Source organism: Pelobates fuscus, chromosome 3 (assembly GCF_036172605.1).
Source record: "Pelobates fuscus isolate aPelFus1 chromosome 3, aPelFus1.pri, whole genome shotgun sequence".
NCBI classification, from domain to species: Eukaryota; Metazoa; Chordata; class Amphibia; order Anura; family Pelobatidae; genus Pelobates; species Pelobates fuscus.
Genome location: NC_086319.1, coordinates 297291803 through 297305087, shown reverse-complemented (window position 1 = coordinate 297305087; position 13285 = coordinate 297291803). Strand labels below are relative to the sequence as shown.

Sequence of the window (13285 nt, the reverse complement as noted above, 5' to 3'; positions counted from 1 at the left end):
TTATCAATTCATAATTGGTTTCCTTCATTGCATAAACACATAGAAATGCCCAACTAGAGCAGTGTCAGTCATTGAGCTATCTACCATTTAAGTTCAATAAGGCTTCTCTGTGTTTCCTAAATAATGCAAATAGTTAAGTTGGTACCGTGTTTCCCTGAAAATAAGACATCCCCTAAAAATAAGCCCTAGTTTATTTTCGGTAGATGCTCCTAATATAAGTCCTAGTCGCTAGTTCTCTGATCTATGTTCGGGGAATTTTCCCCGAACATAGATATGCAAGATTCCATTCACGAGTAAACTAATCTATGTTCAGGGAAGTTTCCCTGAACATAGATTTGCAGGATTCCATGCCATAGTGAACTGTTCTATGTTCTATGTTTGGGGGAATTCAGCTGCTTTCTAGCACACTTTTTTCCCCAAAATAAGACCTAGTGCGTTTTTCAGGGGGAAAAGTTAATATAAGACGCGGTCTTATTTTCGGGGAAAGATGATAATATTAAGAGGTCGGTGTTTCTCCAAACTGAATACCATATCAGATCAAATACTGTAAAGGACACCACATTACCTGCACATTGAGATAGCTTTTCAGTGGGACAAGATCCTATCTCCTCCCTATTCACTGTGTAGTGTTTAAGGAATGTAGAACATAGGAAAATATTGTGTTCCGCCTTTTTTGTGACATCACAATGCAGACTCATGCAAATGAACTACAGTGAGTACATATGTGTGAGAGCTGCATGATGATGGCACACAGTGTTGTAGTACATGCAAATCTATATGTATATTGCAAAAAAGGGATGCAGTTACAGGTCTTGTAATATTTTGAAAAAGATCCTGGCAGTCGAAACGTTGATTTTTAACATGTAACACGATATTTGTTGCATTAATAAAAACAACTAGTTCACAAGACCCGTGAGTGTATGCCCTTTTTGCAAGAATATAGACGTTGTCTGCACCTGGGCAATTTTATTTGTTTTTAATAATTGCATGTGAGGAAGAGTGCAGAGCTGTGCTATTAGCCAGGCCTTAACCATTACTGGCCACTGCAGGCCATGGCATACTCAGTAGGGGTGAATTTCTTCTTATTGTATATAGGTTGCATCTGTGCAGAAATAAAATATACTGTATGACAATGTCTGTAGTAAGTCAGTATCCTGAGTTAATCAGCAATCACAATATGATAGTATATATACACAGGTACACACATATACTTAAAAAAATACATTTTGTCACAAATGACTCATCCTATTGCTAAATATAAGCAAATAATGAAAAGACATTTAAATGAAATGCAAACCTTGGTCTAGAAAAGTGTTATACCTACAAATAGAACCACCCTAACATTTTCAGCCCACATGGACCTTCTCAGGGGGTATTTCTTAAAAAAACAAAAATAAAACACCAAATATATATAGGAAAAATCAGACACCAACCAAGGTGGAGACCATCCACTAAATGTCACATGACCAACACAATAAGCGACCTTACTTAGTACCCCAGTAACCAATGATATTGCCAGCATTTTGTTGTCATTAAGGAAAATTGTTTTATACTTACCGTAATTTTCTTTTCCTGATCATTATTCATGGCAGCATTTACTCATGGGTTAGCTCCTCCCCTCACAGCAGAAAGGACAGGAAATAGAACTCTGAAACTGGTATAAATAGATCCTCCCCCTTCCCATCAGGCAGTCTTTGTAACTAGCTTCACAACTCTTATAGTATATGGGTGGGAACGTAATGCTGCCATGAATAATGATCAGGAAAAGAAAATTACGGTAAGTATAAAACAATTTTCCTTATTCCTGATCAATCATGGCAGCATTTACTCATGGGGATTACCCAAGCAGTATACATATCGAGGGAGGGACAGAGTTCAAAACAGCTAATAGCTATAAAAACCATTATTGAGCTGCATAAACCTTAGAAGACTTTTAAAAAAAAAGCCAAACAAGCAATCAATAGGATATTGCCAAAAAATCTGCTCAGAAAAGTCAATTTACCCTAGAGGCTGCAAGGTCAGCAACCTCCTGGCATTCAAATGTCTGAAATATCCTGAATAAAGATAGAGCCAAATAGGTTTTAAGGCCATGATAGCCTAGTCTAGAGAACCTCCATGAAACCCAGACACGGTCTAGAAATTATAGATCTATTATGTCAACAAGAAAGGATAATGTCCTTCTGATATAAATTTAAAACCAAATGGATGGCATCATCAAAACAGAACCTTGACAAACCGTTAACTTCCAGAAATCATACTGGAACAATCAGACACTGTTGGATGAGAACAGTCACACCATGATATTTAACGTGGGAGAATTACACTACTTTCTGGATGTTTTTATCAAAGGCAATTCACATTGCGTCCTCTTGCCTAGTGAACTACTTACCTGTAGATACAGGAAACAAATCAATATCTGCCTGTCAGAAAGAGGCAGAGCCTAGTAGAGAAATAAGAGCCGGTTATGAAAAACACTGCAACAATGAATATAAATTGCAAAATCAGACTCACAACAATACTACACACCGTGGATGAATTGATACAGTAATGATCAGTTACAGGAGAGGTATAAACCAATAACATTACTAGGCAAAGGCAAAAAGAATCATATACAGATTAGTTGAGGAAAAAAGGAATATCGGTATGAACCGTAGAATTTGTGGTAACTACTAAATTATAAGTAGGCAATGTAGGCCAACCACATCAGTACCTACATTCAAAGATAAACATATTGTTGTAAATAGTAGAGATTATGCCAAAGAGCATAATCAAATTTATTAGAGACTGTTGTGCAACCTGAGTAGGAGATATGCAATAGGCACATGATACATTGTGGCAACAGACATAATAAGCAGGATAGTAGAAGATATTCAGTTATCCTTATGAGAACCAACAATCGCACACTTACTCTTACCTTATCTTCAGATAGTGATGAAGTACTCATGGCAGAGCCTGTGGTGATAATAAGCGGTTGGTTTTATCTGCAAGATATCAACACCAAACCAAGCATATAATCCACAAGTATTAAATCAGTGCAATGTTAGAAGTGACCATAACTTATACCGATCTAGGTACAGAGACCATGTAAAAATCAGTCAAATGTTTGTCATCAGCAAGCTGCATTACCTTATAATATGCAGGATGAATCAACCACTTAAAGTCACACATTGGTTGCAAATTCCAGATATAAAGGACACCTAGAAGAATCCCCATGGATATCAGAAGAGAGGTCCATAATGGAACTACGTGTTCAGGGATTTCCTCTATTGTTCTGGTAGCAGGTGAATTTTATCTGAAATAGTAAGCCTGGTAGAATGGTCTAGGAACTGGAAAGACCTTCCAATGTCAATTAAAATACTTGCAATACTCAGTATCAAAGTCCCCTGGAGCATATGAGCCTAAAAGAATACATTTTATTGCAGAAAGGAAATTATAATGTTCCCCTTCACAACAGGGGAATCTGTGAGAAAATTCTGAACATTAACACCTTAAGAATCAAAAGCATGCCACCCTTGACATATACTTAAGGGATTGTCAAACATTCAGGTCCCCAAGTAATAAAGGAGAATACTGAATAAAATGTATAAACCAGACCAGGATAATTTTTCAGAGTAGGTGAAAGAAAAGGCCAATATTAACAGCTTTTAAATTAGATTTAAGAAAGAAAAGAAATATACCAGAGAAAACAGTCAGGTAATTGTTTCAGAGTTACCTACTTATGAGATCAATTAATAGCCCAATTTGTGCTCCTGCAACCAGCATGATCTACTAAGCTGTGCAACAGTAATCAGCATATATCTAAAGGTTAACCCTGCCACCAAACTTAACAAAAAAAAAAATCCTATCTTGATCAGAGAGGAGATGATACCTGGCAATAGAAACACTTTTGTAGAATTGTCTCATGTATACATAGGTGTGTACACAAAAAACCAAACCACATTAATAATGTTAAACATTACCATGCTCCATTTTGGAAATCAGGTCTCCTTCTCTCCTGGAAGAGGCACTCAGACAGGTTCAGAAACACCTGCAATCTATCTGAAGTGGTAAACTGTGTTAATTGCATATCCTGAAACACCTGTGGGAGAGGGAATCTAATACAAAACCAAAAGCAGTATGTTCCCTTATTTACTTCATTTAAAAACTGAAATGGAAAATCCACAGTAGGCAATAGTTACTTACCCAGTACAATTGTTTTTGCTAGAATTGGGCTGTATTATATCTCCGCTCAAAACAGACCTTAGATCATTTGTATTGTTAGATCTACCAAGGCTGTGTATAAATTGGTTATATATTAATACCAACCTGCATACAGAATATAGGAATCACATACATTGTGGATGTTTCTAACAGCACCTTATGCATAGAGATTTCGTCACATATGCTGAGTCTGAATAAACAGTAATCATACATAGCCTGCATCTGCTATATACAGTGACACTATGTCTGCACACATAGTAAGATTATATGAGTGAGCTAAATTGAGGCTGTGTATAAAAGAGCTTCATGCGCATAATATACCACTCACATATACTGAGTCTGAATAAACAGTAATCATACATAGCGTACCTCTGCTATATACAGTGACACTATGCCTGCACACATAGTAAGATTATATGAGTGAGCTAAATTTGCTGCTGTGTTTTAACAGAGCTTCATGCACATATTATTCCTCACACATATACTGAGGTTGTGATTGTGACTAACAAGCACACATAGAACTTGTATTAGATTGGATTCATATAGAGGATGTGTCTCATTCACCTATATTGTGTTTCCACTAATACATCAAGCATATAGCGAACAGATACACTGAAGCAATGTCTCTAACTTACACATAAAGCACGTAGAGTACATATACTGAGGCTGTGTATTCACAGCAACACAGAGCATATAGAGAACACAAACTGAGGCAGAGTCTTCAGATCAACTCATACATACACAACATAGTGGATACATATACTGAGGCTGTGTCCTCATAGAATTCATACATAAAGCATATATTGCATACATATACTGAGGTAGCGACCTCATTGCAACTCATACATAGAGCCTATAGTGGATACCTATACTGAGGTGATGTCCTCTTAACTCATACATACAGCATATAGTGGATACTTATACTGAGGCAGTGTTCACACAGTAACTCTTACATAGAGCATATAGCGGACACATATACTGAGGCCGTGTCCTCATAGTAACTCATACATAGAGCATATACTGGACACACACTGAGGCAGAGTCTTCAGACCAATTCATACATAAAGCATATATTGGAAACATAATGATGCTGTAACAGAAACCAGTTCGTGTACAGATACTGAGACCGAGTGGTCTCCTGTGCAGTATATTCTTCCACTGTCTGCAAAAGCCTGCTTCTTTGCAATAATGCACAGATAACAGCAATCAATGCCACATGCCTTGATAGAAACAAGTGTGTGTATGGACTTAGATTTTTAAAACCGGTCATATATATGTGTGTACTTCAATCAGTTATCCAGGAAAGTTCTTACCTTGGATATTTCTCTGTCTTCAGGACTGTGGAATTCCAGCAGACTTTATACAGCCAGGAAATCCATTATCAGCACTCTTTTTTCACAATGCCTCATTGCATTATCAGCACTCTTTTGCACAATGCCTCCTTGCATTATCAGCACTCTTTTGCACCAAGCATTCTTTCATGTATAAACTTACCTAAATGCTCACCACACAAACCTCCTAAATGTGACCTATTTGTTAGAAGGAAGCCTAATGTAAGCAGCTGGGAGGGACTGAAAGAACAGAGACCCAGGTGCCTATACTAGTTTTAATCTAAATTGCTAATGCACTTACCTGAACAGTTGCAGGCCTGTGTTTCAGTGGCAAAATGGGGATTTGAACAACTGACAGCCTAAACTGTTTAAACTATAGGCTTCCATCTGTACCCCATAAGCCTTTCATCATCACCAGTGGAAGAAGGTTTAACCAAACCCCAGACAAGGTGGAATACATAGAATATGTATACCCAGGTAGTCACCTTATGGAAGTGCTGTATATTGGGTCTTCAGGGATAAAGGCTTAGACTCGGCTGGCCTTATGTATGCAGCGGACCGCTGTCATCCTCTCAGGGAGAGAGATAGGTTAGACTCCTGATACTCAAGGAGGTACCCAGGCTGGCAACTCTTACCGATGTGCTGTTTGCTGGGTCTTCAGGGATATGAGGCTGAACCCTGGCATGCCGTGGACCATTTTCATCCCCTGAGGGAGAGGTTGGGTCCGACCCCCGGTCACTAAAGGGGGTACCCAGTCTAGCCACTTTTACAATAGTGCGTTGCTGGGTCTTCAGGGCTTAGAGGCTGAACCCCGGCAGGGCTTCAAAAATATTGCCTGGTGAGCATAAAAGAAAAAACTAGGCCTGCATAAGCAGACTCCTTCCAAACTGCTGTGAAGGACAGGAAAAAAGACTGCCTGATGGGAAGGGGGAGGATCTATTTATACCAGTTTCAGAGTTCTATTTCCTGTCCTTTCTGCTGTGAGGGGAGGAGCTAACCCATGAGTAAATGCTGCCATGATTGATCAGGAAAATGACTTTCACTGGTATCACATACGAATGTTTGAGCATCTGTGGGAGGTTCTGGAACAACAAAGCAGATAAATGGAGGCCCCATCTCACAGCTTTCAGGACTTAAGGGATCTGCTACTAATGTCTTGGTGCTAGGTACCACAGGACACATTCAGGGGTTCATGTCCATTCAGAACTGTTTTGACAGCATGATATTAGGCAGGTGGTTTTAAATGTTGTGGCCGAACAGTGTGTGTTTACAGTATTTTATTTTATTTATTTATAAAATATTTTACCAGCAAAGAAACATTGAGATTTCTCTCGTTTTCAAGTATGTCCTGGGTCCACAAATGCATTGTTACAGTTAGTGTACAATAAAATACAAAAACAATATTAATATACAATATATACAAAATTTAACATAGAACAGGTAGGAAATATATAATCAACCATGACAGGTGCATTCTGTTTTGAGGTATGTAGAGAGGGATCTCTTAAAGGACTTTAAGCTTAGGGAAGATTTTAATTTGTGCGGGAGGTCGTTCCACAATTGCGGTGCTCTGTAGGAGAAGGAGGATCGGGCTGCTTTCTTTTTGTATTGAGGTAGACTAAGTAAAGTGTTGGTACTGGATCGGAGGTTATAGGAAGTGGGAACAGCCGGGGAAAGCATTGTGTTCAGGTAGGGTGGGAGTTTCCCAGAAAAGCTCTTAAACACAAGGCTGGAAAGATGAAGAGTGCGTCTGGATTCCAGCGACAGCCAGTTTAGTTCTTTTAGCATGTCACAATGGTGGGTCCTGTAATTACATTGTAGCACAAATCTGCAGAACGAGTTATACAATGTGTTGAGTTTATTAATGTGGGATTGCAATGCAGATGCATTTACTACATCCCCATAATCAATGATTGGCATCAGCATTTGCTGTACAACCTTTTCCTTTACTGTAGGGCTTAGGCAGGATTTGTTTCTGTACATTGTTGGTAATACTCACATAGTTGCGTATGGACACATTTTTCCAAGATTTTTGATAATACCGGGAGCAATGATATAGGGCGATAGTTAGAAACCAAAGTAGTGTCACCACTTTTATGGATAGGCACTACTCTCGCAGTCTTCCAAAGTTTGTATCCAAACACCAAGGATTCGTTAATTAGAGTTGTGACGGGTTTAGCAATTGCCGGCGCACTGAGCTTCAACAGGATTGCTGGGATTTGGTCAGGTCCGGACTGGTTTTTCATTTTTAGATTATTAAGATGTTTTTCAATGACACTAACAGGTACAGGTCTAAAAATGAACTTGTCTATATTGGGACTTTGCAAATTTAGTGAGACCTGATCCACATTTGTAGTTTCAGGATGCGTGCCATTTATTAGCTTGGCAATCAGGGCAGTAGAGCATCCGACAAAATAATTGTTAAAGGCATTTGCTACATCTAAGGAAAGTTGCAGGGTTTGGTTATCCACTTTGACAGTGGAGGGTTGGGAGTGGATTGGGGGAGTTTGTAGTTTATTTATGACTTTCCAAAAGTTTCTAGGGTTTGAGATGTTATTGTTCAGATTTTCATAGAAATATTGGGCCTGGGCCAATTTTGTTTGTTTTGTGCATATATTTCGCCATTGTCTATACGCACAGTGATCATTCATAGAGCCAGTACGCTTAAAATTTGACCACAAAGAATCCCGAAACTGGTACATTTGGATGAGGTCAGCTGTGATCTAGTTCATATGTGCTCCTTTTACCCTCACCTTATGCAGCGGGGCATGCAAATTCCAAATTTGTAGGAGTTCAGACTGAAAGAATTCAACAGCACAGTCTAGATCTGGGATAATGTTTAATCTGTGCCATGGGAGGTTCTTGATGTCCTTTAGAAAGGATTCAAGATTAAATTTTTTGAAGGACCTAGTTATTTTAACCTTGGGAGAGGATTTAATAGCTTTTATTTTGCGCACACAGTACACTAAACAGTCATCACTGAAAGTGTTTGGGAGAACACCGGCCTCCTGGATTCTATCAGGAGAAGTGGAGAGAATCCAATCTAGCAGGGTATGGTTAAGGCTTTTAATGTTTATGCGAGTTGGGGAGCAGATTAATTGCGTTAGCTGCAAAGTCTTAAACAGCATGCAAGAACTATTATTTTTAGGATTCCGCCAATCAATATTAAAATATCCAAAGACCAACAGTTCACTTTTAGGGTTTTGAGCTATGGTTTCACTAAGGAGATGGGCTATGTCAGAAAAGGAATGCACAGGGGAGCTAGGTGGGCGGTAGATTCCTGCAACAATGATTGATTTACTGCACGGGATCTCAATTGTGCCAGAAAGGAAATCAAAGGTGGCAGGAGGACTAAGGTTTTGTAAAGGGGTAAACTTTATGGAATTGTCAACATAAATAACAATGCCTCCTCCTCTTTGCTCTGTCATTTCTAAAACATGAATACCCTGTAATGCAATGACGACGTCTGGTATTTTAGTTGTTAACCAAGATTCTGAGAGCACAATGATTTTTGGTTTGTAATGGGAACACCAGACTTGCAGTGCATCCAGTTTAGGGAGTAAACTACGGATGTTGCAGTGCACAAAAGAGAGGCCTTTTTAGTGGGGAGATTAGGACTAGAATTAGCTGGGGGACCAGGGTTAGACTCCACATCATTTGCAAGAGCAAGTAATATAAGGAATAGGCATTTGGACATCATTTTTGTTTGGGCATATAGTGAATGGGATACTTTATAATTTTGTGAGGTGGGGGTAGGAGGGCTATTTTTTTGAACTCTCCACCAGCACTCACAGATAAGTTACAGGAGCAGAGCATGCCATGGTGTATGATAATTTGTGTTCCAGTTTGAGATGTGTGCTTATGCTGGTAGTGGTGTGAACAAAATTGGATTGAAGAAAGGGTTATTAAGAATATCAGTATGGTTATATTTGGATTCATGTTAGTGGTATGAGGTGTGTAGTTGAAAATGAAACCGAAATTGCGAAAAACAAAAATTAAATAAAAAGTATATAGTATTGGTGTGTGATATATCTATTTGTAGGGCGAGAGAGGGTAGGTGTTCTATAGGGTTAAGAGATTGGAAGGGTATGCTGATCAGTGTTTGCACCTGTCATTTCAGGAGATTGAAAGTTGTGTGGGCGACTATCTATAAATGAGGAATTAAGCATGGGGTGGGAGAGAACCGAGTCTTCCAGAAGGCTACCTGTTTCAAATGGCCATGGAACAGCTGATGGAGCTCTGAGTTCTATGCTGGACTGGGTATGTTTAAAAATCAGACTGTGGGAGAGAGATGTATATTAGGGTCAGATGGGCTAAGAGATTGGGGGGGTGCATAGGTGGACATTTGATTTAAGGTCATTTAAGGAAAAACAAAAGCTAAGATTGAGAATTACAGAGATAAGACAGAGGTATTTAAGTAGGGAAATAAAACCAATAAACAAGGAACAAGAAAGATATATGGGCCTGAGCTGGTAAAACTAACTTTTAACATGATGGACAAAGACAAAGGTGATAAAATACTTTGCATGATTAGCACAGGCTATAGTTACAAAGACATGAAAATGTATACATTGAAAATAATAAAACTAAATAATAGTCACTAAATATAAAAACATACACATACAACAAAATTAACAGGGTATGTAGAAATATAATGAAATGTCAGTCTTCCAGAAGGCTACCTGTTTCAAATGGCCATGGAACAGCTGATGGAGCTCTGAGTTCTATGCTGGACTGGGTATGTTTAAAAATCAGACTGTACATTGTAAACTAATACACACTAGGGCTAAAATACATGAAAACGTTTGGTTATATAATAAAAAGATTGCTGACAATTTTTTTTCCTATAAGGTTTGGAGATACAGGCTCTATTAAAGGAACACTCGATCATTAATAATATAAACATGTATTCTTAATAAGGGTATAGTGTTTTCTTCACAAGTTAGATGTCTGGAGTTAAAACAATGTCTCACTCAGTACTGCAGCCCGCTTCTACTCCTGCAACATCATCCAACAGGTGTTGCTTCTCATCCAATCCAATGCTTCCCATAGAGAAGTGCATGTGCGGCACTCATCTTATTAAACGCTTCTCACAGGGGAATATTGAATCCAATATTTCCCTATGATCAGCATTTGAGGATGTTTGACATGGAACATCAAATGACCAAATCAGAAATCAGAAACAAGTGGCTGTCTGGAGGTGTGTCTAACCCTGCAATCAAAACATTGCTGTATCTATATTAAAGATGAGATGAACTGGTCTTTTGGTGTCCTTTTAAGGAATTAAGTAATGGAGAAATGGGTAATGTCAAAGAATTACGATACTAGTTAAATCAAGAAATGGGGATTTCGGCTACTTTAAGAAATAAGGACGCAGGTTAATTCAAGGAATGCGGATGCTGGTTATATTAAGGAATGTGAATATTGGTACATTAAGGAATGGTGAAGCACCTGATAGATGATTAGTTTATCAGTGGTTTTAGAGTTGCACCCCTTGTCTTCCTAAATGGGAACATTTAATTTCTTTCTTTCCACAGGAGGAATAATTGAAGCCTTTCCTCCTGCCGATAGCATTACCTGCCTTACTGTAGACTTGCTGATCAAGCCTGATGGAGGGACTGAGATGGTGTCCTGTGGAGATCAAATTCACGGTCTTAGCCCCTTGGAGTGCATTGGCACCACTGTGCCCCAGTGCTCTGTGCCCCCCGAAATTCTCACTTCCATCTGCAATCGGGTTGGAGAGGCCTGCAGGATCCGTGGCATTCTTGGCTATCTATCGATGGATTTACTAAGCTTTATCGACCTTCAAAACCTGGAGCAGCAGGTCAGGAATCACTTTTCAGACTGATAAAAACTGTTTGACATCTCATTGTGTATTTAAAACTATATTCACTTTAATATCAGCATCTGTTTCCGAAACACGATTCTGCTCCACATAGAATTACCCTGATATATAATTGAACTATTAGCTCCAAATGCAAGTTTTATTCTTCGTAATGAACATATTTAGGATGCAGTTTTGGAGTAAAAATAAAAATAAAAACAACGTGAATAAAAATGCAGTATTAATATGCCAAAATCTATTAAACGCACATGCTTTGTTGTTGCCCGCTGTGTGACTGCAGTGTCGCTTTAACCAATAAAGTATAGTGTCAACACCTCTAGGGTCAGATTTCACAATATACAGAGTAGGCACCTGCCTACAGCTGTATGTCTGATTGTGGGTGCCTTCTCTGCCTGTTAAATGGATATGCATCACTTTGCAAATATTATTTTAAACCAGTAAGCAAACACTTTTAAACAAATATACAAAGCAAAATAAAGCAAGAAAAACTTTAAGAAGTATGTAATAAACATTTATAAACTTACTATAAACATTGTCAGATTGCATTGTTGGACATTCCGCTCAGTTGGGGGGAGTTTCTTGCCTCAGAACTGAACAGAACTCAGTGGTCTAGAACTATCCCACTGTGAAGGAGTTGGTGTAGGCATACTCCACCCCTGTCCCAATGTACCTTTCAATGAATTTTCCCTGTCCTCTCATAACTTTTCCTTCATTTAAAGTTCACACTGACTGCCTATTTAAACACACTGCTTTAAGAATTGCCTTCATTTATCACTCCCTGGTCATCCTAGCCTATTTATTATACACTTTTCTTCCTGGCTACCCCACTTTCTCTAGCATTCCTTCCCTTTTACTTGGTGACTTTAATATCCCAATCTACAACCCTAACTATTTTGACCCCTCTCGACTGCTCTCTGTAACCTCCTCCTTCAGCCTTACACAATGGTCTAACTCAGCAACTCAGAGTGGGAAACATTCTTGATCTTATCTTCACGAATCTCTGTACCACCTCTAATCTCTCCTATGTACCATTTTCTTCTCTCTGACCACCATCTGCCAACCTTTGACAACGGCATACCCCGTATCCAAATTATACCACCCTTTGTAAATCAGTCTCACACAAACCTCCACTGTCTTGACCTTCAGCAATTCTCCACAAACATCCAAACTCTCCTTTTACCTATCTCAAACCTCACCTGCCCTAGCTCTGCAACCTCCCCCTATAACTCTATCCTCTCCTCTCAGCTATATATCAGAACACCTCCCACATTTAAACATTGTAAGCACCCGCATGGACAACCTTGGCACACTAAGCTGACCCAATACCTCAAAAAATGCTCCAGAATGCTGCTGGAGAAAGTCTCACTCTACATCTGACTTCCTCCACTAAAAATTTAGGCTAGGCTCGCACAGCTTGGCTTTTTCCTCTTCAAAAGAAAACTATTTCAATATCCTTATAACCACACTCTCCTAAGAAACCAAGCTTTCTCTTTCACACTTTTAACTCCCTCGTTGCTTCTCTTCATCCTTTTAACTTGACGACTACAAACTTCGCAACTTACTTCACTGAGACGATTAATGCGATCAGAAACACGTTCTCTAATCTCTCTCCTACCCCTACCAATACCAAGTGCACTCCCACAGCTGTTCTATGCTCACCCACACCCACTACACCAGAAGAGGTTACTGCTCTGCTCCTGTCCTCCTGTCTCACCAACTCATCCCTCGATCCTACTCACTCACATCTCATGCACTCTCTACTTCCTTCTCTTGCTCTGCCCCTCACTAAAATATTCAATCTCTGCCTCTTCTCTGGTATATTTCCTTCACCCTTCAAGCATGCAACTGTAACCCCTAATTAAAAAAAGAAAAAAAAAGCCCAACATTGAAACTATCTCCTAATCCAACT

At 39.1% G+C, this 13285-nt stretch overlaps 1 protein-coding gene and 1 long non-coding RNA gene across 2 annotated transcripts in view; one reads left to right on the top strand and one right to left on the bottom strand.

Annotated features, from left to right (window-relative positions):
* IQCH (IQ motif containing H) overlaps nucleotides 1–13285 on the top strand; it is a 107790-nt gene that overhangs the window by 72695 nt on the left and 21810 nt on the right. Inside the window, exon 16 of the mRNA XM_063448753.1 lies at nucleotides 11069–11355. Coding sequence (XP_063304823.1) covers nucleotides 11069–11355 — 287 coding nt within the window. The remainder of the gene's footprint in view (nucleotides 1–11068; nucleotides 11356–13285) is intronic.
* LOC134603105 (uncharacterized) overlaps nucleotides 1–13285 on the bottom strand; it is a 741779-nt gene that overhangs the window by 719929 nt on the left and 8565 nt on the right. The gene's annotated exons all lie outside the window — the stretch shown is intronic.